Genomic DNA, 25,961 nt, shown 5'->3' with positions numbered 1-25,961 from the left:
TGTAAATTTTTTGAGTTAATTTGTTACCAAAAACTTCGTCAAATTGGATTTATAAGAAATCTTTCTGCAATCGACTAAATGCTTACGTTCAACTTTGTGCGGTGTCCCATTGATGCTTGCACCATGGTGGTGGTAGCTGTGGGCTGGAGGAGCCTGCTGGGCATAGTGTGTGGCCAGTTCCATGCCAGGCGGCGGTATTCCCGCTGAAGACGAAGCAGCGGCTGCTGCTCGCCGTTGCCGCTCCTCGGTCTCCTCCTTGTACTTCCTGGCACGCACATGATCCTGCAGCGATGCCGCTAGACCTACACACATACAAAAGATGTTTGGTCATCAGGAAAAAGGAGCGGTACATTTAAAGACAAATTCAATTTACCTTCCAATGGTGGATTAGCACCATTTATACGCGATCCCCGCAAAGATGACGCTCCAGCTGATCCTGCCCCCTTCGACTGCTTCTGCTGCTGCTCCTCGTGGAAATATGCCTCAATGCTGCCCTTAAGCTCCGCACGGGGCAAAGCAACCGGCTGATATTCCCGTCCAGAACGAGCAGAGGAAGAGTGAGTTGCCGGTGGGGCAGTTCCTGCGTTGGCTCGAGCGCCGCTCTGTGCCTTTTGGGCATAGGCTACATGTGCCAAAGTGGCCAGATTGCTGTTACCTCCAACTGCTGCTCCACCAGCACCTACAGCAGGTCCTCGCTCCTGAGCATAACTGGTTGGCTGTGGATCCTGGGATTCTTCGGAGAGCGGACGAACATGAACTCTCTCGGGTCGTTGGGCATTCAAGTTGATTAGCAAACGATCGTTGGACCGCTCATTAAGGAAGGCCCGCTCCATGAAGTTGGCGCCACTAGTGCTCATGTTTACAGCCGCATTAATGATGCTTTGATGCGAAATCTCCAGTGTTCGCTCGATTTCCCCGTTAACCAAATCGCCAATGGTCTTGCCTGATGTGGGAGCCCCTCCATGACCTGGCAGCGGCGGTGTTGCCTGGGGCGTGACATGTTGGCTTAGCTTCTCCTGCGACAGATGCCGCCGCAGAGCCATCTTTGCGGGTGAAACTTGCGTGTAATCCGGTTGCGAGGAGTTGGAGCTTGGCCTGCTTGGCGGACGGATACGATATCCGCTGTAATCCGAATTGGCGGAACTTGCTCGAGGCAGCAGTTCCAGTGGTTGCAATTGCGGTGGCTCCACTATTAACTGCTCACGACTGCTCGATCGCTGGAGATGACTGTCAGCCGGCGGCGCCTTGAACTCATTGGGATGATGCGGATGCGGATGCTGATGCTGCACATGGTGCGGCAGACGATGTTGCGGATGGTGGTGGTGCTGCTGCTGCTGATGATGTTGCTGCTGTTGTTCCTCTACGCGCATCTGTTGACGCTGGGCAGCATGAGCAGCTGCTGCTAACATAAGTTGCTGTTGCTGCATTTGCTGCTGCTGCTGGACCATATAGTGTTCATAGCTCGTGGCACTTACAGAACTGCGTCGGCGCTGGTAACCAAGGTCCGCCGGAGTTGTCTGCTGTCCAGCTGGATACAAAGCAGCCATGTGGGAGGAGGGAGGAGGCGGTAATGGTGCCTGTCTAACTGGCGAATACTTCGGTTCTTTAGCTGCCTGGTACTTGCCCGATACAGTTGTCTTGGCCACTGCCCCGCCGTACGCCCCATATGGAAGATTCGCCGGCGGAGGCGGCGCCGTAGATGCGGTGGCTCCTGCACATGGACCCGGCAATGGTGGTGTCACTGGGGATATTGTTGTATTCGCATTAAGATGCATCAAACCCTGCGTGGAGACGGTGATAATGTTGTGCAGATTGTTGGGCAGCGACTGGGCAGGATTTATCGCTCCAGCCGGGTGCTGCTTTGATCGCTTGGGTGCTGGACTGTGAAGAGGAGAGGGAGAGGGTGAGGACTCCACTGCCTTGCTGCGCTGCTCCTGATCTTCGTTTAAGGCCGTGGTGATGATACTCTTTAACCGATCCTCAAAGTTGGCAACCTTGGGGGATTCCTGCTTGCGACTAGCCGATAGTCCGGGCAGCTCACACTTCGGAAGCTGGGAAATCGTCATCTGTTGTTGCTGTTGTTGTTGTTTGGGTGCTGGCATCAATGTTGTGTCTTTAAAGTGGTGCCCAGGTGAGGATTTAATGCTCACTGGAGCAGTGGGCGGAGGTGGTGGGACCTCTAACATTGCTTTATTCTTGCCGTTCACTTGGGATGAGGGTGCGGCTACTCCTTGGAACTTGCCAGCTTCGATTTGGCGGCAGGTCTCCACGATTTTCTGTGCCAGCACTTCGGGATTGCTTTCCTGGATCTTACCCACTTCGGGAACCTCTGGCCACTCCTGAGAACGCGCTCGGTGCTCGCGACTGCGTCGAGAGTTCTTCACGGAGTTTAACTTGCTGCCCTGCACTGTCACTGCACTTGCACAAACAGTTGTAGAGGAGGAGGAAGATGATCCGGTTGACACGATCATATTTGTTCCTTGCGCCAAAAGCGTCGCTGCAGTGGACCTTTCCTCTGCAGTCTTCTGCAACACCGAGGTCTCCTGTTCAATGGTGGAAACCTGCGCGTAAAGTTTCTTCCGTTGACTTAGCGTGTTGGCGATCTCCTTTAGTACCAGCTCCTGGGCCGTGGTCTCTGAAAGTTCCGGTGGCACCTCCAGCTTCACCTTTCCATTAACAGTACCACAGAGTTTCTGATACTCGGATAAGTTTTTCAATTGTTTGTTAAGGAGCAGCTTCTGTTCGCCTTCGTAAAAGGTTACTTCGTTCCGCATTCTACTTGCAGTGTGTTGTAGATCCTTATGTCTACCCACAATCTCCTTTGCCTGGGCAATCAAATCGTTGGGTGAATTAACATGGATGCCCAGCTCATTCATCCGCACTTTAAGTAAAGCAACACTGTCATCGATCAGCACTTTTATCTGCTTGTCCAACTGGCTGGCTCTGTTTTTCAGCCTGGCCATCCGCTCCTGCTCCTGGGCAATCTGCTTCTGAACCTGGGGGACATAGGCACTTGACTTCATGTGCTCGATCATCGACGTGTACTGCGAACGGAACACATCTAGAAGGATCTGCAAGGCATAAGGCGTATCTTGTGGCGCCGCTGGTATATCCAACTCTGTATGTGCCATGTTTTCCGTGAGCAAAGCAGTAAGCTGTTGATCCACGGTTCCAGGAGCTGCTGGCAACTTCTTGGTCATGGTATCCAAGGAGGTACTCAACACTGTTTGTTTGTGCAGGGCTTCTAATCCAACAATCTTTAAAGACTTTCTGCCACGCGCACCCTTCTTCATGCGTCCCTTGCGACCAGGTCCGGCGCTAGCAGCCCTTGGTGGATCCTCTTTGGAACTGGACTCTTTGCTTGCCACCGATGCCGCCGCTGCTGCAGCCTCCGCTTCCCTTTGTGCAGCGGCCGCAGATTTGCTGGCTATCGCTGCTTTCCTTGTCAACTTTTTGCGCTTTTTCTGGGTAGTAGCTCGAGCCTGCCGACCAACTGATCCCGCTCCAATGCTACCACCGTTACTTCCACCATTGCTGTTCGAGTTGTTGTTCTCCTCGTCGTCAGACTGGGAACTCTTGCCCTTCGAACTGCACCAGTCGGACCAAACTTTCCTGGTCATAGGACCATTCGAGGCGGAGGTGGTATTGGTGGCGGTGGTTGTATTGCCACCATTACCATTCGTTGCCTCGCCATCGCTCTCCGTGCTGCTTTCCATGTCCAGGCTGCGTTGCTGCTGGTTATGCTGATGCTGATGCTGCAGTTGCTGGCGTGTTTTGGAGGCTGCTTGTTGCCCGCTGGCTGCAACTGCTATTCCCGCACCGCTCACATTAGCTGGCGACTGGGACTGATGGCGTTGCTGATGAGCAGCAGAAGCGGTAGCTCCGTTAGACTGCTCCCGCTCCCTCTGATGGTTGTTGCTGTTGCTATGATGATTATTGTGATGGTGCTGGCCAACGTTCGCCTCTCGCTTTGCGCGATCACGTGTGGTTCGTACAGTTCCTGAAAAACAGAAATAGCAGTTTATATTTTGTTTCAAATAAGGATGCTTTTTGTGCACCTATCTTAATGGCCTTAGTTCTATGATTTTATATCGTTAAATTGGATAAGTGGCCTATTTGAAAACGTTTTTGAAGAATCCATTATATATTGTAAATATAAGTGAATGATTTGGTTTGGTACAATAGACGGAGCTAAAATAAAAGTGTTCCTTCTTATACATACAAGTGCGTAAATATATATCCTATTTCTGATGTCACATGTTAAGCCTTGTACAGTACACAAACTATAGTACTAAATATACATATATGCAGATAGGGAAATAATAATTTCTCCCAGATTTTAATCTATGATTTAATTGATACGATAAGATAAATACAAAAGAATAAGAGAAATGTATATCCCAAAGAATTGATCAAGAAAAAAGGATGACAGCGATTGATTGATTGGGAATATTTCATGATGAAGAACATGACTGTTATTGTTTGTGTTTTGGTTTGATTTCCGGTTAGTGCATCCTTCATCGCCTATCCGTCGCCTATGTTTATCAGAACTTACCAACGCTCTCGTGATCGTTACCGCCTTTGGTTTTCAGGCGCTGAAAGTATCGTTCCAAAATGGTGCGATCGATCACATGTAGGTAATACGAAACGGGCTTGCAGGTCCAGGAAACGGATCCCTTAAGGGGCGGAATTTCGCTGACGTGCATGATGGTGCCAATGTCACTGAGGTTTCTAAAAAGCAATTCATTTGAGTGAGTATACATTTTGTATTAAAAAAAAACAGTTGGTTTTCTTAAAAACAACAAACCTGTCTGTGATCCGAAAATTCAGCGGACAAAACGACTTCGAGGACACGACCCGTGCTCCGTCGCGAAGATCGGCGAACCGTTCCTTGAGCTGATGGTCCACAGTTGGCCCAAAGGCGAAGTTATTTACAAAGACCAGCGTCGATGACGTGATCTTTTCCCGATGTTCATCAACCAGGAAGTCACCCTTTATAAGCTTGTATTCGCAAAAACGCTTTCCAAACCATCCCATATACTGGCGAAAAATGACGTCCATGCGTTCCGCATATCGCGCCGGAGTGTCGGCCTTCTCGATGCCGATGCAGGTTTTCAGCGGAAATGATCCTGCCATCTGGAGGACCACCTGGCCCACTCCCGAGCCCAGATCGATGAACGTGTCCTCTTTGCTGACAGTGACGTGCTTGAGCATCTGCTGTACAAGCTCATAGCTCGTCTCGCCGTAAACCTCTGGCGAGAAGGGCTCGTACTGGTTGAGTTTATCCGGATCGAGTACGGCGGCATTGTAAACTAATTGCAATATGTGTCTTAGAAGGCTAGGGTGAGCGAACTTGTTCAGGCGCTCGGCAGGCAGTGAAGTTCCTTTTTCCTAAGAGCAAAGAAAATATATTAATTTCAATTTTCACTTGCTTTAAATACAATAACACCAATGTAAATCAACTCACCAATGCAACGATGCTGTCGACGGCCTTGTTGAAGCGATCGACCAGACCGGTCATAGTCTTATAGCAGGCAGTGTCAATTTGGTGGAGATTGGTTTCCTCGAAGGCCGATGACATCGATGGCAGTTCATCGCAGACGTACTTAATGGTGTCGATGATGTCGATGCCATTATCGTGCTTGTCCTGTCCATGCCCGATCTGCAGGGGCCAGGCGAATGAAATGATATCGGAGGAGCCGGCGGGCGAGCGCAATACCAAGTCCTTGACTTGGGGTGTGGCCATATTTTTCCGCTTTCCTTAGCCTTAGCCAGCCTTTATTTATTTTTGTCTATTTTGTTGTGTTTTTTTTTTTTTTTTTTGGTGTGCGTGACAAAAGGGGCGAGATCGGCGTTGTTTTTTGTTTTTTTGTTGGGGTTTTAGGTATTGTTCAAAAACAACGTCAGCTTTTTGTTGTTTTAGTTGGATTTTTTTGCTTGCGATAGTGTCGTTTGAGATTTTGACGTTTGATGAGGCGTTTATGGGAGGCGTGTGGGTCTATGATAGGTGCTAAACGATTTGATGATCAAAAATTGGCATAGGATTCGTGTTTTAGTAGCGTATATTGTGTAGAGGCGTTGGCGTTTCGTTTTAAGGTAACGACTATGGTCTACGTTTATTTCAAGTGGTTTCTTCTTCTAGTTTTTTGTCAAAAATGTAATGTCTTAGGAACAGTGGCAGCGTTGGGTTAAACGTATTGGGCTAATAGAATAATATTATGCTTCAACTACTCTTCACGTTGCGATTAGTGGCGTTACGTTGCGTTTGTTCCTAACGTCACTTCTACGTAACTGCTACTGCTGCTGCTGCTGCTGCTGCTCTGCTTCCCTTGCGAAGGCTTTTCTTTCCGGTTCCTGTCGTCCCTCTTCTCACTTCCGTTCTTCCTCCAGCAGCAGCGACAAAATACAAAAGTAATTGATGATAATTGCGAAGTTTGATATTTTGCTGGATGTTAAGAAAACGATGCATTTTCTTCAGTTTTCGGGAACAACATTTTCCAAATGTTTTCCTTTCCTCCAACAGTTTCTGTTTCAGTTTCGAATTCTTCCTGTTGCTGTTGCATTATAGATTCCTACTGTTCCGTTTCGATTCAGCGCGTTTCGTGGCGCACGCTCCTCTATGCCGTAAACCGTTGCGCATGTTGCAGGCAACTTTTGTCCAGTATTGGCAAGTGTTTTAGTGGACTGCTGTATTTACGCCTTTACAACACACGCGCCCTAATGTATGTACAGTTTTTTGAAAGTGTTTGTTAGTTTGAGTCTGTAACAAGAGAGAAAAGACGAAAAGAGAATGGTAAAAACATAAATAGGCAACATGATCAAAACAAATTGTTTAAACAAAAATGCAGGGTCTAGATTTTGATGATTTTTATGGTTGGCGAGTATTGAAAATGCCGTAATGCTATAACATTGATGCGTTTATGATAAATTATAGAAAATGTTCTGGAAAACTCTTATATCATAGAGTTACACCAATTTAGTTAGAACTAAAGATATTTATCCTTAAGCGAGAAACTGTTTTAAAAGTATATTATTCACTAATAGTGTGTTCACTGGTGTAGCTCTAAGGTGCCTAATCCCTTCCTAAACTTAAGACTTGCAATACTATTGTGATCGATTTTCGACTACGGTTTATGGATTACTTTTCACAAGATTCTGAAATGTTTTAAAACCTTGTTAAGCTTTATAAGTAACTGACAACCACACAACAATTATCACACTGGGATTTGTTCAGCCAGTCACTCAGACATTTCATCATTGATATGCAGCACCTCTTTCCTTGTGGGTTTCGTTATATTTTTCTGAGTTCAGGGTGGCTTTCGTTATATTTGTTTATTATGCTAATTGGTCATGCGAGGCACGTTTTAGGTATTTTTTTTTATACTTTTTTCACTTTATATTTAATGTGATGCTATTCATATTTGCTCCTTTTATTTTGGGTGGGCGTGACACAAGTCAGCGAGAATGTGATTAGCATAAACAGCGTTGACGACAGCGGTTTTTGAAGTAAATAGGAGGGGGGTTGGGAAAAGCCAGTCGCCGGAAAATCGATAACAACCCTCAAGGACTGAGGTTTAAATTAAAGAATGACTGAAAATGACCGTCATTCGGATATATTTTCTAATTAAAGCCGTGAAAATCACCGTTGAGGCGGCTCAGTTCAGCTTTAAGCTTCAGTACACCCATATAGAGAGGCAGATATCCAGTCTAGCGTTAACATTTTTGGCTAGACTAGCGCCACATTAAATTGAATGGGTTTTTGGCCTGCACTCACACTCGAACGATAGCTTTTGGTATATATACATACATACATGTGTATTCTAGCTGCGTCTGGCAACTGCAAACAAAATTGCAGTACATTATGTACAGCAGTGTAGCTATGTGCCATCGCTCGGCAGTTGTTTATGCATGCACGTGTGCACAACCAGCCAACCTACTCTCTACTCCCCACTTTTCACATCGGAGTATGTATCCATACATCCCGTGTGCGTGTGTATCCGTATCTATATGTACACATGTACATACATATCTGCAACCATGACAGCCCCAACAGACAGCCAGACAAAAGCTCCATGTGGCATCTGTCTCCTCGATGGTTTTCCACCCCTTTGGTCATTGCACCTCCCCAAAAGCCCACATCCATAGATACATCGCCCCACAGGTCGCCCATTTCGCCGGTCAAGCCGACAAACGACAACGTGAGCTATAACGACGATTGCGACAGAGACAACGACGTCAACAATTTATTGTTAATCAATAACCGGGCAATGAATTTTATTTTCAGCATTTAAGCGCCATCTGGCCATTTGCAGTTTAAGAGAGATGTGCGCGTGGCAATGAAAAGCTGCTGAGAAGAGTCGCAGAGGAGAAAGTTATAAGGACAAGCGTCCTTTTAGATCCAGGTAAAATATTTCATAAATAAATATATCTATTGCAAAGAAACATTCCTTCAGACAAGGTCTCTAGTAAAACAAAAAATCTATATAAAAAAAAGAAATAAAGTTATTTTAATAAATGGGTCAGAAGGTTCACATTACAACATATTTTTACTACTCTGTCCAATGACATCATGGTTAGGTTGAGAACTCAGACATCTCTACTGGCTATAATGTCTAGACTTATTATAAGCGGTTATACAAATCATACCAATTTAACAGACATTGAACTTACGGTCTGTCGCCAAAACATTTGTTGTCAATTGTTGACTACAACCGTAAATTACGACTTCCAACTGAAAATCAAAAAGGCAAATTTATATCCATTAGTTGAGCACAGACGGCGAAGAATCCCATTTCATGGCCTAATTGCATGCCTTCGGTCCTTTGTCTACTGCAAAGCTGCTATATATTTGCTTAATTTCTCATATTGTTTTTAGTCAGAAATACATTCAGCAATGAAAGCTAAAACCTGTATTAATTTTCAAAGTTGCACAGCTTATTAGACACCACTGTGCTGTTTATAAAATGTTTTTTCATATTTTTCGCACGCCCGTGGAGGCGTGACACACATTTCACTACTCTAGTATATATAGGGTGTTTTTTTTAGAGGTATAGAACTTTAAATTGCAATAAAACAACGATGGATTATTCGATTGACATGAATTTTATTGACATGAAAGATAATCTTGTGGCATTACATTTTAAATATGATTTCTGGCATATGACCGCCACGGCTGGCTCGGATGTAGTCCAATCTGGACGTCCAATTTGCAATGACTTTTTCCAACATATTTGGCTATATCGGCAATAACACGGCGAATGTTGTCTTCCAAATGGTTTAGCGTTTGTGGCTTATCCGCATAGACCAATGACTTTACATAGCCCCACAAAAAGTAGTCTAGCGGTGTTAAATCACAAGATCTTGGAGGCTTATGAAAAATCGGGAACAACAGCAATCTCGTTTTGGGCCCATTCGACGAATCTACGCCTTGCTTGATGATCGTTTGGTTTCAATTCTTGCACGAGTTGGATTTTGTAAGCACGCATGACGAATTGCCAAACCAAACTGAGAATAAATCACTTGACAGCTGTTAAATCGGTCGCCATCTTGAACAGTAATGCCAACTTAAAGTTCTATACCTCTAAAAAAAACACCCGTTACATATATAACGGGTGTTTTTTTTAGAGGTATAGAACTTTAAGTTGGCATTACTGTTCAAGATGGCGACCGATTTAACAGCTGTCAAGTGATTTATTCTCAGTTTGGTTTGGCAATTCGTCATGCGTGCTTACAAAATCCAACTCGTGCAAGAATTGATCATCAAGCAAGGCGTAGATTCGTCGAATGGGCCCAAAACGAGATTGCTGTTGTTCCCGATTTTTCATAAGCCTCCAAGATCTTGTGATTTAACACCGCTAGACTACTTTTTGTGGGGCTATGTAAAGTCATTGGTCTATGCGGATAAGCCACAAACGCTAAACCATTTGGAAGACAACATTCGCCGTGTTATTGCCGATATACGGCCAAATATTGGAAAAAGTCATTGCAAATTGGACGTCCAGATTGGACTACATCCGAGCCAGCCGTGGCGGTCATATGCCAGAAATCATATTTAAAATGTAATGCCACAAGATTATCTTTCATGTCAATAAAATTCATGTCAATCGAATAATCCATCGTTGTTTTATTGCAATTTAAAGTTCTATACCTCTAAAAAAAACACCCTATACAAACAAATATTTAGAAAAGTTCACAAAAATTAAGCTTTTAGTTAACTTCCGTCATCTAGCGTCTTTTAAAATTCTACTTACATTCAAAAATTGAGTTCTTTCAAGACATATGGGCTAGTTATATTAAATAGCTTATAAACTTTCTTTGCAGTTATTTAAATAAGTAGACCAAATTATTTATGTATACCTTTTATTTAAGTTTTTCTTTCCATGTAAAAGCAGACAACGCCCACGCGATCCGCTATTATTATTATTCTCTTCCTTCTCTCTTTTTTTTTGCAATAATATTTGCGTGTTAGTTGTCGCATTCGCCTTTTCTTTTTGTTTATTTTATGGCTCTGCCTGCCACGCTGTCTGCCTTGTTCTAGCTCGCCCCCTCACAACTGCTGTGTTTGCTGATATCCCAAAACTAAAATAATAAAACAAATTACCTATAAAATGCGAGCAGCAACAGTTTGGAAAATGAATATTTCGACCGGCAGAGGGAGAATTGCCGACTAGTTTCATTGTGATGGGGATTGTGAGATTGTGATTGTGTGTCAAGGTCAGTAATTGTGGCAAGCAATTAACAATTAAGTCTAACATTCCGGCACAGTTAGATTTCTGTTGTGTCGTTTAACAGTTTTTACTTTTATTATTATAATTTATATTATTTCATGATTCAACAAAGTGTTTCTATATTTACTATACTGAATTCTTTGAAAAGTATGGAAGGTAGAAGGAAACGATTTAAAATTGTTCTTCATTTTACTACTTTTTCACTTCGACTAGATGATCAACGGGTATCTGATAGTCGGGGAACTCGAGTATAACATTTTCTCCTGTTTTTGTTTGTATATTATAAGCTTGCTTGTTATATTTTTGTAGCTGTAGGAAGGCCAAACTTGACTGCTAGGTAATTATTGTTAAAGCGATGCACAAAAAATTAATGAATTTCGAAAATTGTTGGCAGTGAATATTTGTTACTATCCATTACTGTTGCTTATTATTTTCATGTTATAAGTAGAGCATTTTCCAAGCCATTGAATACATAGTCACTCTTTCATTAGGAATCTTTCGTTTTATTAACACTGAAGTGATAAGGATTTTCTATGTACTCTTAATTCTATAAAAGCTCAACCTGTTGGCATGTGCGGCCATCAAATCAAACAACAAAAACTGCTGATAAGATACGAAATTCTTTGACCTACTTATAAATGCTTTTTATTAATAAAATCGAATAAATAGAGCTTGAAGCAATAACCATGTGACACAAACCGCATTGAAGGAAGTGGCATATTTTTCCTGCAACTTAAAAACCAGACTGCAAGTCAAACACCTGCCACGAAGAATGAGTAGAAAGACAAGGGATCGGCAGTACTTCAGTTTGGTACGTGCCACGGGGAATTCCCCTCTTCTTTTTTCTCGAGCTCCCCTCTTGAGATCTGTTTGTAAGGTCATCAATCGCATTGCGTATACATACATACAACAGTTTTTGTCCTGCGGTTTCCTTTTAAAGAACAGCTGCATCTGAAACCACATGGCAAACGGGGAAGTTCAGAGCTTTTGATACAAAAACGCAGTGCCAACATGTGCAAGATATGCCGGAGATGCCAGCGACTGTAATTAAATTTACATAGAGTGAGGATATCTATATTTGGCCAGGGCAATATATGAAAATTAATCTGTCGACAATGGGAAGATGATGGTGAAGAGGGCAGATCATAAGAATAATTAGTGCTACATACTACAGGTAATGTCTTGCTATAAAGAAGAATATTTTGTAAAATGGTCATGGTCAGAAACTGCTACTCAGCCCATACAGAAATCAGCTGCTTTCAGTAACTGAAAGCCAGTCAAGAACCTTTATATCCCCTTTATATCTTCGCACCGTTGCCAAACTTCACCCAAATACACACCATTAACGCATTTTGTGAGCTGCCACACCCAGATCTTGAAATGCACAAAAAATCACCAAGAGACCTTAGTTTAAAACGAAGGAGCAACTGTGACCCCACCCACAAAAGTTGTTTGCTTTGCCCGCCAGCAAAGGTGAACAAAAGTTCAAAGGAAGAGCACAAATTAGACAAAAACTCTGACAGTAATCGATTTTGAATTACCATATAAAGCACTTCAAAAAGCATGCTTAAAAAACCAAACAATGCCTTCACATACTTATCGCTTTAAATGATTTTAAAGCGCAGCTATAAAATGAAGAGCAAAAAGTTGAACGAGGTGGTGATAGAATTGGTGGACCCAGACCCAAGCAAAAGTCTCTTCGACTCGATTTATCCATCCTGTGCGGGTGGTTGGGTTGGAAAAGCCATCTCCAGTGCCCAAATATCATCCCCAAACGCGCCGAAAATGTGGAAAATGCCAAAAGCCATGCGAAAAGGGAATGAAGAGGCAAAGGCAATGATGAGAAATAACTAAACTAAGGCATGGGCTGTGGAAATCCGAACTTATAAAATATGCTGTGATGTGGGCGAACTTGTGCTGTTCGCCACAGTTGAGTTCAAAAATAAGCAAAAGTTAACCCATTAAAGGCACATTAACGCAAACTAGGCTGTTCAGCAAACAAATGTGTCATTGATGACTTTTTGGTTAGGAGTTCTAGAAATTAGTTTGTTAGAACTTTAAAAAATAAAAATTTAATATAATATAATATTAATATAAAATTTACATTTTTTAATTCAAATATTCGGTATTTAAATGTAACTATCCCAAATTGAGAAAACTAGCTTTTATATTTATTTGAATAAAGTAATTAATATATATTTTTTATTTCTGATTTTTTAATGATAATAATAATTTATAAGATTATAATTAGCAATGGGTAATTGCTAGATAATTTGTAATCTGCTCAAAGGAGCACTAGTTCATACTTTTTGCAAATGTTTTGCACTGGAATTTTAAAAGATGTCAATGCTATTCATACTATTTTATTATATAATAAATGAATTGGCTAAATGCTAATGCCAAGACTCATATTAAGAATACTAGACTTTCTATTAAAAAAAAAAGATGCAGAGACTTTAAGCAAAGCTGAACAATAATTTTATGGTAATTTGAGCTATCTTGCAATACGAAAGAAGTGCATTGTTATTGCAAAGATAAAAATCCTTTTTTTATAATTCATTAGCTTAATATTTGGTTGATTACCCCATACACAAATTTTACTTACTGTCAGATTAAAAAGCTTTAATCGATTTGGAATTGTTACCTAGTATATACTTAAATTTTTATTATTTAAATAGCTGTAGCTAATAGAGATAAATGACTTCCTGCGATTGAGTAAAATCAATTAACTTAATTAAATTAAATTATAAGTGGTAACCGCCTTTCGAAGCAAAAGTCAGGATGCGGGTGGTTTGAGTTTGCATTGGGCAGAAGAGTAAATGAATCTGATGGTGGGACGGGGCTCTGATCTTGGTGGTCATGGGGCGGTTTATTAACACAGACGACTAGTCAGTCAGTCGTCGTCTTTAATGCTTTGGCTTCTGCTTCTGCTGCTGCTGCTGCTTCTGTTTATGGCTATGGTTCTCTACTCGACCTCCCGACCTCTCCACGTCCATCCTTCGCCATCATCGTGTTTATTTTTGCGCACAGGGTTGCTGGTTGCTCTGCTGCCGATTCTCTGATTCTCGTTCCCATTCCGATTGCGCGGTAGGTGAAATTTGGTAGAGCCTGCCACCCGTTTGGCATTAATTGCTTTATCGATTTTTTTCGAGCGTTTCCCCCAAAGCAAACACCGCACCCACCAAGCCAAACAGCCAAACATCCAACACCCCACACCGCACAGCCCACACCCTTCTTTTTGTTGTTTTTGGCACAAGGACGTGGAAAAACAAAAAAAAAACAAAGCTGCCGAGTTCTCTCTCTCTCTCTTTCGCACGCGTTTGCTGTCTGCCTTGGTTACTGTGAATGAATGCTACTAGGAAGAGCACTGGATTTTTCCACTGGATGGAAAAGGGGCGGCGGCGGCGGAGGCGGCGAAAGAAGAAAAGGCAGTGGAAAACATGGAAAGAAAATGCACTCGCTGAATGCAGCTTTTGGCGAAATAAAAGCGGAAAAAGTGCACCTGCCGCAATTTTCAAAAGGTTCGCAAACAACATGGAGAGAAGCAAAATAAAAGCCTCGGAGAGCGCAAATGTAGGCCAACCCATTTCCCGCCCACTCAGAAAAACCAAACAGCGACAGAGTTGCCATCCCAAAGCAGGAAAAATAAAAACACACAGAAACGCATGGAAAATGCGGAAAATGAGTTCAACGCCGGTAGAGAAATAACAGCTAAAGCTGCAGACCGCCAGGCGGCGCCTCAACAAAAACTTCTCTGTTAATTCACAAAAAAAAAGCCAGGAAAGCATAAAAAAAGAATATATAAAAAATTGCAGTAAGAGTGTGTGCAAGCCAAAGGCCCCATTAAACGAGGTCAACTATTTCTGCAATTGGTAGGCGGCGGAGGGCGCGCGGAATTGTGGGCGGCGGTGGGCGGTGGGAGGCAGTCGTTTGCATTTGTTTCAATTGCGTGCTTAGTTAGTAGGTTATGTGAATGTAAATTTGCATAATTACGAACTCCATACGAAAGCCAACACGCGCACAAAGTAAATATCAATATTTTGCTCCTTGAATTAAGCAGTCTACTGCTCGAATTAGCTACTGTTTACATGTCTATATTTATATGTTTATTTTTATAATAATATGTAATATATGTAATATATACATGAAATATTTTAATGTCAAATGCCTGTGTTTTTCTAATGTCCGTTTCTATCAAGTAGTTTTTCTCGAGCTGTTAAAAGCCCGGTTTCCTTTAAAATGAACGATCTGCATTTATGGCAACTTGATCCCTTGAAAATATATACAACAAAATATCTAAATAATCTTAAAAAAAAAAAACAAATATTTACTTTCTATAAGTGCCTACATATTAACAGACAGCCCTACATTTTTTCATAAAACAAAGGATCAACACTATTTGGTAGTACTTTAAACTAAAGCTATCTAACAATAACCCAACTCAATTTCAACTTTAGCTTTTTAAGCAATTTATTAAGGGCGCCAACATAAGAACATTTTATCTTTTGAATGTCATAAGTGTACCCAATTTTGACCATAGATTCAATTGCTTTCATTACAGTTGGTAAAAGCTTGAGAAGTAATGGAAATACCAATCATTAAATATCTAGAAACAATGTTACAACCATTTTTATGCCATTTAACTATTTTTGCTGCATTTAAATATTCAATGCATCAATGTGAAATGCGGCAACATCGCAGCGGAGGAGGAAACAGCAGGAAATGGGTCAGTAATTAAAACTTATCGCCTGCAGGCTTCAATTGTTAAAAGCTATAAAAACGCAAAAAGAAATGTCCACCTAATATGTCGAGGGAGAACATAGACATAACTGGAACAGAGCAACATTTATTTGTGAAATCAAAGCAAGGAAGAAAAACAAACTAATTAAAAACGGTCCGGATGCTGGAGGGCCTTAAAGTTAAAGAGCAATTATCGTGCTTTGTTTAATGGAAGCAAAAACAGTAGTTCACATATGTGTGCTTCAAAATTCAAAAGTAAAATATATCTGTTTAATGCACTGGTTATGTTCTTTATAAGCTCCACAGAATTCAATCAAATTTTGTTTTGTTCCAAAAAAAAAACTTTAAGTGCTGACAATTGCATTAGGTATTCAACATACGAAATTTCTTTTGTCCAAACAATTTAGTCAACTGTATCAAAACGAAACGCAATCTCAAAAGCCATCGTTGGGCCCAAAAACATTACTAAAACATGTAGAAAATACAAAAGGGAACAACTCAAAGGAAATTGCAGCATGCCTTAAATAAATAAGAGAAAAGCCTGTCTAAATTACAGACTTAAAAGGAAATAATGTAGAACGAAATGACAACAAAAAGTATGAGAAAAGAAAAGCAAGAACCCAACCCAAATCGAAAGAACAGCGACAACATACACACCCCCAGATGGAGAACAACAAAATCAAAAGGGCCAACGGGCAGAGTTGAATGAAAACCCAAGAATAGAAAGCGATGTTGCCAATTTTCTCTTTGCCAGGCGCAGACAGGGTTGCCCTGCTGCCACTTTTAGAAGCTCAAACGACCGATAAAAACGGAGCAAACGACGGGAGCAAAAGTATATAAAACAAAATAGAAATTGAAACATCCTTCCTGGATAGCGTTTGTCAGGTCGTTGTTGGTTTGCCCAAACTACTGATGAAATTTCATATACGCCACGGGGTGGCTGAGCGGCGTGCGGAACTAGGTTTTCCCTAGGAGCGGTGGCAGGAGTGCAACAATTTTCCATGGTGTGTGCTGTGGTGTGTAGCAGAAGAACCTGCCACAAGGGTTGCCAGCCAGCCAGAAATGACAGCGACTCCGCGCTGTTGTCCCCAAAGGGGATGGTCGAGGTGCAATGCTCTGATGCCAGTAGAGAGAAAAGAGTGTTGCCATAATGAATTATCATGCAAATATTTGGTAATTATGTATATTAAATATAAGTTTGCCAAAAGTAAGCGCACACTAAGAATAGGAACAAATGTTATGTCAAGTTCAACGGAATCCTTGATTCTTCTTCAAAAAAGACAAATTTTCCCAATTTTATAGCTGATTTGTTCTCTGTGTACGGATGTGGAAAGAGTGCGACAAGTATTTCCGGATAAGTAGCAAAAGCGCCGTAACAAAATCTCTCTAACATTGTTGGGTTGTTCGCGTTGAGTTAGAGCATGAATTCGGTACTCAGGGTTTGGGTTATGGGACCTGATGGTCTGCAGTTTCAATTGGTGGCTCGAAAAGTGGGTGGCAGTGCTCTTGAAACATTTTCTGTTTGAGCAAAATAAAATATGAGCAAGAAAAAGGGGCTGGTGTGTCCGGAAGCAACGTCAAATGAAATATGGTAAAAACAAAAAAAAAATGTAAATTGGAAAGAATTTTTTGTTGTTTGGGTTGAAACAAAAAATTTATGATCAAACGCCAGAAAGAGAACCACAAACTAAAGTAAAAGGAATTAAATAAAGGAGTGCTAAAAGCAATGTAAGTTGAGAAAAGCGATTAATTTCATGAAGTATGACACGTGAATAACACACAACGATTGGATGGGAAGCTGCAAGACAAGATGAGTTATGATAGGTAAAACGAAAGTATAGTTCAGCTGTTAGACGTTGAAAAGTATGTAAAAGGTAGAGGAAAGCGGTTCCGTTTATATGAAGTATATAAATTCTTGATCAGGATCACTAGCCCAGTCGTTCGCGTGTCCGTCTAACTGTCCGTCCGTATAAACGTCGAGATCTCGGGAACTATTACAGCTAGAAAGCATGAGATTAAGCATGCAGATTCCAGAGCCACGCCCACGTACACACCCACAAAACATCCAAAACTGTTATAGCCTTCTCTATTGTTTTGGTTTAATTTAATTATTTCAAATATATTTTAAGCGTACTTGTTTAACCAAGAATACGGGTTGCAAAACATGTGTGTTTGCATTTCGCCCAAAAGGAAACATTAAAATTGAATAAACAGCAGAGCAGACGTTGACAGTTTCAGTTCATTGAACCGAACTTAATTAAAAATCAAGTTGAAGGTCGACCTCTTAATTCCAGAGTGTGTGTATATATGGCCACAAAGAAAATATGCAGAATTGTTTATGTATTTAATTTGAATACAAAACGTTTTCGAGCCAAAAATCAACCATACGCGATAAACAAAGGTTCGTTTTTAAGCAAAAAAGAAACTGGTAATTCGGCAAAGGTCAGTGAACATATTTAACAATAATAATAATAAAAACAAAAACAAAAACCAGACACAACAAGTGAAGCCCAATGTGAGACAGAGAGTAAAGTAGAAAGAAAGGGGACTATCATTCCGATCATGATTATTTCTGAGCAATGTCTCACGAAAAACCTGTTTTAATTGAAGCCCAGATTCGGTGGCTGGCTGCTGCTGCTGCCTGAAGTTTGGCAACAGCGCTCACGCAACTAACAAAAATGTATAGCAAACAAACAAAGCAGTTGGCAGCTCTGCACCGCCAGCGGCAGAATTCCAATCAGAATTTCAAACATTTTAATATGAAAAACGTGACGCAGCAACAATAGGAAAACAAAAGGAGGAAGAAACGTCAGACAGGAACGTTTGGGAACTTTAACGACAACAGCAGCACAAAAATATCTGCAGCTGCTTGAGACAACAATTGTGGTCGGAATAATAACACAGATAGCCAGGTGTAACATGATCCCAAGGTATCTGTCTTTATGTAATAGATATATAGATATGGCAAAGGGCAATAATAGAATAGGTGTATTGTATCTTCATATTAATATTGATTTTTATAAGCTTTCGCTTTTGTATTTACTACCTCAGTTTTATCATGACACTACATGTACATATATGGTATATAATTAGTTTAGAAATAATAATTTCTGTACATCTTTACATGTACTCTTTGAGAAATGAAAAATTTTACAAATGGATCTAGTATGATAGCCAGTGCTGTGAAAAGATGTGCGTTGATAGCCAGCAGCATTAGATCGCCGCTTACAGGTTGGGTTTCCGATAGTGTGAACGAGTTGAGTGTGTGTTCGTGACAGGTGTTCGTTCGTGCGTGCCTGCAGTTGCATCTGTAAATGTATCTGTATCTGTATCTTTATTTGTATCTGCAGCTGTGCTGGTGCTGGTGCTTGCACTTGCATTGGTGTGTCCGTGAGTGAACAGACTACGTAATAGCAGCATAAGTGCATCGAGTAATAGTCACGTACGCCACCACACACCTCACAGTGAGACCCGAAAAAAAGCAACTTACAAAACCAAAACAAACCAAAACGCAGGTGTTGTTCATTTACAATCGGCGAGTAAGGAAAAAGATGGAGCTTCTCAATTTCAATGCAATTCACTTACTACTAGCGCTGTTAACAAGTGTCACGTTAAATAAGGAAATGACAACAAGTTCTACTTGTCTACTTTTGTTGACGCTGCGCTGCCTCGATTATGCAATGCATTTCGCCTTGGAATTTCTCTATCGCAACGACAACGTATTATTTAGATTCACTTTACGGTTTCAACTCTGGCAGCGGGAACTTAAAGGTCATTGCTTAAAGTATTTGGCATTAGCGTGCGTCGCTGAAGTGTGCGTGTGTGTGTGTGTTTGCCTTAAGGCTACATTAATTTCAGCTTTGAACTTGCAACTTCAACGGGATTTGGTTGTTAGCTTGATTTTGTTCAGCTCCCCGCTGGTTAAAAGACTTCGCATGATCTAATCGCAGTGATTTAGTGCCCCTGGCAACTAGTTATTACTCATTTTCCAAGGTCTCACCCGGTTTTTTTTGCCCAATTAAATCAGCATTTGCTTTAACAATTTTTTTTTACCCAAGTTGAAGTTTCAATATCTTATTAAATTTAGCATATGAATTAAGTTATTAACTGGAAACATTTATAAAAATGTATACATTTTATATTTACAAATTTTAAATTATTGAACGTAACGCATAAGTGCTGCATATTTGGTTACTAAACTCAAATAAAATGAGTAAGAATTTTTTAGCAAGAATTTTAAATTTTCGCTGTTACTTGAACTTGGATTTCCATTGATTTATTTCCTAGAAACGTTCACAGGTCGCCCTGTATAATGGACTAATATATCACGGATTTTTAAAGCCCTACGACTTTGCATTGCCATTCTGGTATGGCTTTAAAGCCTACTCCACACACCCACACAAAGATGTAGCTGCCATCTCTTTCCGCCCGACTGTTTCCGTCTCTTTTGCCGTCTGCGTTTTGTTTGCTTGTTGGCTTGCCTATTCAGTGTGTTGGTGGAGTTGCTGTTGGGGCCAGGAAACGTGTTTTTTTTTTTGGTTTGTCAGACGACCAAAAGGCGACGCGGCCTATACATAGCCCACAAGAACAGCATAACATAACAGCAAAACAACAACGAACGCAGCCAACAACATCTAGCGACTGACAAACCTGCAATACATTTCATGCCCTTAGGCTAAATACGTCGCCCTGTGTGTTTGTTGCTCATCGCCAGTGTTCTCTGTACAGCTATCTCTCTTCATACTTCGCTGTCCCGTTCTCTGGCCACATTGTTGTTGTTGTCGTCGCCGCTTGGCCAACGACCTTTATCACGCTCTCGCACACCACAACCGCTCCTATTGGGCTGCTCTTCTCCTGCTGCAGCTCACTCGCTCACTCATTTGACAAGCCCAATGAACTACAGTGCGACTCCCGAAAATGGAACTTCTAGGGGAATTTGTTTCTAGTAAAAGTACATATGTAAGTATATCTCACAACTTGTATGGTTCAATATATTTTCCTAAATTTTGTATTATTTGGTTTTGTATGGCGACTGTAATTTGTAATTTGATTTAGTATAAATCAAATAAAATTATTGCTGACTAGTTTATTTATGCCCAAAAATATCATGGGACTGCATAGATTATAATTTTCGGTGATTTGAACTCAGGTAAGACTGTAACTCCAGCTCAGTCAGACGGTTTTGGCCTTTTCTCGGCTCTGTTTTCTCTCTCCTCGTCCGCTTTTTGCTCAGGGTTGCTGCCTCGTCTTCTTCGCTTTGTGCGTGACTCGCTTGCCGCCCTGTGCGTCCACGCCCCTTTCGCCCCCGATCGACCCCCTACGCCCCACCCGCCTGTCCTTGTGGAGCGTCGTCAGCAATTTAACAATTTCAAGTTGGAGTCTCATTTGAGCCTTTTCTCGCACACTCACACACAAGCACACGCTTAGCAACAACCTGTCTGGCACACTCGTGTTTGATTTGCTATTTTTTGCGCGCGTCGCTTGCTTCAATTTTTTTCTGGTTTTATTTATATTTTTCCACTCGCCTTGGCATGTTTTCCAATTAAAGCGCAAGCGGCGGTGGCAAATTTTCAGTTTCCTCTAGCGCCATCTCTTTTGCACGCGCAAGACACCTGTCCACGCGAGTAATATGTGTGTGTGTGTTGTAACGACTACATACAATTTACCGTTATATGCCTTCGTAATAAGTAATAACAACAACAACAAATGAGAGACCTATGCTGTTGCTTTATAATTTTTAGTATTCCCATTTCGCGTCTTTTTTTTCTTCAGAATATTTCGTGTGCGATTTTTATCACATTTTGCACGCACACGCGAAAGCCAACGTGGCGCCATCTACCGGGGCGAATGCGAATAAAAATGCAATTTTTATATGCATTAGCTTCGGTTTTATTTTTGTACACTCGTTCGTTGCTCTTTGTTCCGCCTGAACTTGGTACCGCTTTCGTGAATCACGCTCCGCTTTAAAAAGCAGGTCAACCGCTCCTTCCATCTCGTTTCCCCCCTAAACGTACATACATATGTACGTATGAGACAAAAGGCATCAGCTAAAATAATAATAATAAAATTGCCATGCGAAGAGAACGCGCCATAAACATGCCTAGTTTATTTGACACAGATTTTATTTATGTGTTAAATGAGTGTAAATACTCACTGACGTCGTTTCTGCTGCTGTTCGGTTTGGGGAAGTCTAAAATATTTGTCTTGATCAAATTAATAATGAATATTAAAAATAATGAAATTAAAAATAACATAAGGGCATCTAACTTTAAAAGTTAATATCTTCATTTTTATTTAATTTGTATTAAATAGAAGCTAAATCGAAACGTATTTGTTTGTAACTAGAATTTCGCCTAGCCGTAATTCACATCAGCAGATTGTATAATTAATAATTCTATCATCTTGGTTGTTTTTCTAATACGCATCGCATGTTTATTACTTGTTTATCGTATAAATTCCTAAACAAAATTAAAGCAAAGCCTAAATACAGCAACCACAAAAAAGTTGCACAGTGGTTGCAAGAATGTGCAAATGGAAAGTAAGTAATTACTCATCGCTTGAGTAATTTACGGTACTCGTTATTGAAAAGGGGGAATCCATTCAGCTGCTCTTTGCAACAAGCCATTAATCGATGGTGCATGTATTATTATTATATCTGCTGTCATTAAAAGCAACGAAGGGCCTGTCACAATTTAAAATTATTCCAAATGCAAATCGAAGGGAATGTCAAAGCTTTGAATAAGGCGAGTAAGAGCTTTATAGTTTATTCATTCGATATGGATTACTTGATAGATAGTTCGGTATGATGATATGTACAGGATTATTAGTTTTAAGTAAAAGTTAACTTTAAAACTATAAAGGATTAATAATAACATTAATAAATCTGTGGATTTCAATATAAAATCCATTTTTCTGGCAGATGGTTGAATAAGCAATTACCACTTTTGGTAAAGTATGTGCAAATACAAATTTAGATATTATATCGATTTTTAGCTCATTTGTAATTTGATTTTCCCCTTTAGACCTGACCTACACCTACCTTTCTACACCTCTCTTCTACGTCTCTACGTCTCTCTCCCCCTTGATAACAGAGTTGTTCGGCGGATATTACGCAACACATGCAAAATGGAAACGAAGCAAAGTCACAGCTAATAAATAATGCAAATTCAGTGCAGAGGCACGGAGAGGAACGGGTTTTCCAGGGCGGCAAGGAGGTGGATGTTGGTTAGCCAGGCAATTGAACTTTGTTGCAGTAACTTTCTTAGGTTGAACAGCTGTTGCTGTTGCTGCTGCTGCTCGAAAGAGAGACGGCCACATCAGCTGGGAGTGAGTGAGTGAGTGAGATGGAGAGAGTGCAATAACTTTTCGCTTTTGTCCCGCCACATTTATTATCGCTTTATTTTTATCGCATAAATAAAAGTGCAAAAGCGTAAAAAGGGCTTGTCAACGACAAGTCGCGCCGTCGAGTGGAATGAAATGCAATGAATGAGTTCAGCTGAGTTGAGTTGAGTTGGTTTGGGTTGCGCCAAGAGTGAGACAGGCAACCAGAAACCGAAAGAGACGGCAAAAGTGTGTGCAGAAAGTTTAAGGACATATTTGTCATGTTTAACATTTGACTTCAAGTGCTGTGCACTTTAAGAACTTTACCTTGGAATTTTATAGGGAGCAAACGGGAGGTCAGGTGCTGTTTTCGGTTTTACGAAGGGTTAACTTGCGTCTTCCTGTGAGTTTTATATTTATGACGACCAAGCACGCGACTCGCATTTTATTACCCTCCTCGTGCTGCGTTTCTTGTTTTTTTTTTAAGGAAGGCGGAGGAAAATCCTAAACCACACCCAACTTATAGAATTGTTTATGTCTGACCAAAGACCATGGACCCTCTTTTTCTCGTCCTGACAGGCTTTACCGTTTAATGGTGTTTATGGCCCTTTGTCAAAAATGGGCGTGTTTGGTAGACAGTTTGTATTGCCAGTCTTTGTTTTACGCTGATCTAAACACAGGGGGCAACACACTCATGCAAAGATGGTAAAAAGGTGCGATTCGATAAGCAAAGTAGACCAGAAATTAGAGACAGCCAATAAGTTATGTGTGTGGATGCAAGAATCAAGATCAACATTTAAATATAATTTATATATGTATAAGTTTCGGTTGTTTTTGTAGTATTATGACTACTAAAGATATCTTCTACTAAAGATATCTGCTTGACCAAGTTTGCTAAAAATTCCGATTTTTAGGACAACACTTATAAATTATTAAAGGTCCAATTTACATCCGATTTAAACACAAAAGAGAATACTTAGTCAACTTTCCCGACTATCAGATACCCGTTACTCAGCTAGTGGAAGTGTCATTGAGAAATTTACTAATTTTTCTGGCATATTAATAGGAAGGAAGAACAATTATTCAATGGAAAAAAGAAATTTGTTTCTAGAATCTGTATGCTTAATAGTTCCTGAGATCTCGACGTTCATACGGACGCTATTCATCATGATCAATAATGTATATACTTTCGTTCCGTGGCTCATAAACTATTATTCCGATAATATAAGCTCTATATTGTAAATGTCATTGCCACATTCTACTACATACAATCGACAATAAATGAAAATAAACAATAATTCAAGTTTAGAATATCTCCTTTTAAATTGCTCATTTAGTTATACTCTTGAGTAGATTGAGTAATTTTGCCATATTTGCGCTTTAACTATTCCATTTCCCAATTGATTGGCTCACTTTAACACACAATAGCAATAAATTAAAATGACTGCCCAAAAAAAAAACACACAAAATGCACCTGCACCATGGCATCGATATGTATGTACGAGTATATACTTTAAAACCAAATAAAACTAGCAAAGCATTTGAAAATTAATTGCAAAAGCCATTTGGACCGGACCTCGGGCAACATTTTGCATTCAGAAAGTGAGAGAGCGAGGCAGACACAGAGTGCGAGAGCGAGACAGAAGGGGAAACGAGGGCGTTGGTCACTTAAACGGAAAAATTGGAAAACTTAAATGCACCAAAAATGGTAAATGATAGCGCCTCGAATTTAAAACGCTGCAAAACATTTTTGCCGGCAAAAGATTAAAGCACACGCATACACTACACGGCGCATGTGTGTCTGTGTATCGGGTTGAATAAAGCAATTTCAGCGAGTGGCTGGGTGGTTGGGAGGTGGGTGGCTCGTGGCTCTTTGCCCGCCACCCGTTTGGGGTTAAATGCCATAAATAACGAAACAGGCGGCAGTCAGCACATAAAATACAAGCCAGGCACATAATATACAAAACAGAGAGGAAGAGAAAGGAAAGGAAGAGCGAGACTGGCAGAAGTGAAGAAAGGCAGAGAGAATGAACCGGCCGGGGAATACACAAACACACACAAAGACACTCGCAAAAAGCTAAGCCTGTGTGCGCCACTTTTGGGTGTGTGAGAAAGGGACGGACACCCGAGCATAAGGGACGGAGATGAATAGACAGAGCGAATGAATGAATGTGTGGCAAATTTAGCTATCTTCCGGACAAATCCGGCAAAATTCAAGGATCATATTTGGCTATTTTTGGAACTTCGGATGCATTGAAGTGCTGCTTAATTGTCGTTACCTTTGCATTTTAATATTGGCATACCTTTAAGAAACAATCCATTGTGTTAAATAGTAGTACTAACAACTTTAATTGTAAATAACATGTATTCCAAATCATGAATTAACTAAAATTGAGGACTAAAATATTGAAATATTGGAAATTGGAAATATTATTAATATTGAACATCCATTTTTGAAAGAAAATCAATTTGTTTACACATTGTTTTCGCTCCGTCAGAGGAATTGAAACTATAAAAAACATTAAAAAAAATATCAACTCGCTCGAAGGAATAAAGCGTGTGTGCTTCCCATCTGGCGTTTTAATGGAATCTTATCCCCTGACTTACGTGGTAATCTACAGTGGGCAGCACTAGTTTGCGAGTGGCGCTGACGTCGCTGCCAGCAGCCGAAGAAGGGCAAAGGGCGGGTGGTGGGGAGGCATAAAATCAATAAAATCAAGGGCAGACAATGCTGATGCCGCTGCCGACGTCGCTGCTTCCCAAGGCAGCGCACGTGAGGCGACCGCTCCTTCTTCTGCCTCTTGTGTGTGGTGGGTTTTCGGGGGGAGGTTTGGTGGGTGGTGGGTGGTGGGTGGTCTTCTGCTGGCAGCGACAGCAACCCCTATGGCAGCATTATTGTGAAAGTTTCCGACTGCGCGAGAGTGTGTTTGACTTTGTGTGTATGCGTGTATGTGTGTGTGTGTTTGGGTTTGTGAACGGAGGCAGTAAAACGAAATGAGAAAGCATGAAAAATAATCATTCTGCGGAGTTACTCCCGCAACGACGACCCCCTGCCACCCCCCTCATCATCTTCCTTAAATGCCAAAAAAACTTTTTTTGGGCGGTGCCTAGAAAAATATTTCAAATAGCAAAGCAGAGGCTAAAAAAGTAGATCTCTTAGAGTTTGTGGGGCTC

The 25,961-nt window shown here is 41.1% G+C and overlaps 1 protein-coding gene across 3 annotated transcripts in view; it reads right to left on the bottom strand.

Moving 5' to 3' along the window:
• The window catches only part of LOC120452107 (histone-lysine N-methyltransferase, H3 lysine-79 specific), a 43,394-nt gene that overhangs the window by 7,693 nt on the left and 9,740 nt on the right, over positions 1-25,961 (bottom strand). For all 3 annotated transcript variants that reach the window (XR_005616437.2, XM_039636182.2, XM_039636183.2), the window contains 5 exons: positions 5,468-6,760; positions 4,808-5,391; positions 4,556-4,731; positions 374-4,000; positions 87-302 (listed from right to left, as the gene is read on the bottom strand). Coding sequence is in view for 2 of the 3 variants with exons in the window: in XM_039636182.2 (XP_039492116.1) it covers positions 87-302; positions 374-4,000; positions 4,556-4,731; positions 4,808-5,391; positions 5,468-5,746 (4,882 nt within the window). In the remaining variant the exon portion in view is untranslated. The remainder of the gene's footprint in view (positions 1-86; positions 303-373; positions 4,001-4,555; positions 4,732-4,807; positions 5,392-5,467; positions 6,761-25,961) is intronic.

The sequence above is a fragment of the Drosophila santomea genome, chromosome 3R, assembly GCF_016746245.2.
Source record: "Drosophila santomea strain STO CAGO 1482 chromosome 3R, Prin_Dsan_1.1, whole genome shotgun sequence".
Classification (NCBI taxonomy): domain Eukaryota; kingdom Metazoa; phylum Arthropoda; class Insecta; order Diptera; family Drosophilidae; genus Drosophila; species Drosophila santomea.
This window is presented reverse-complemented; position numbering and strand designations above follow the sequence as displayed.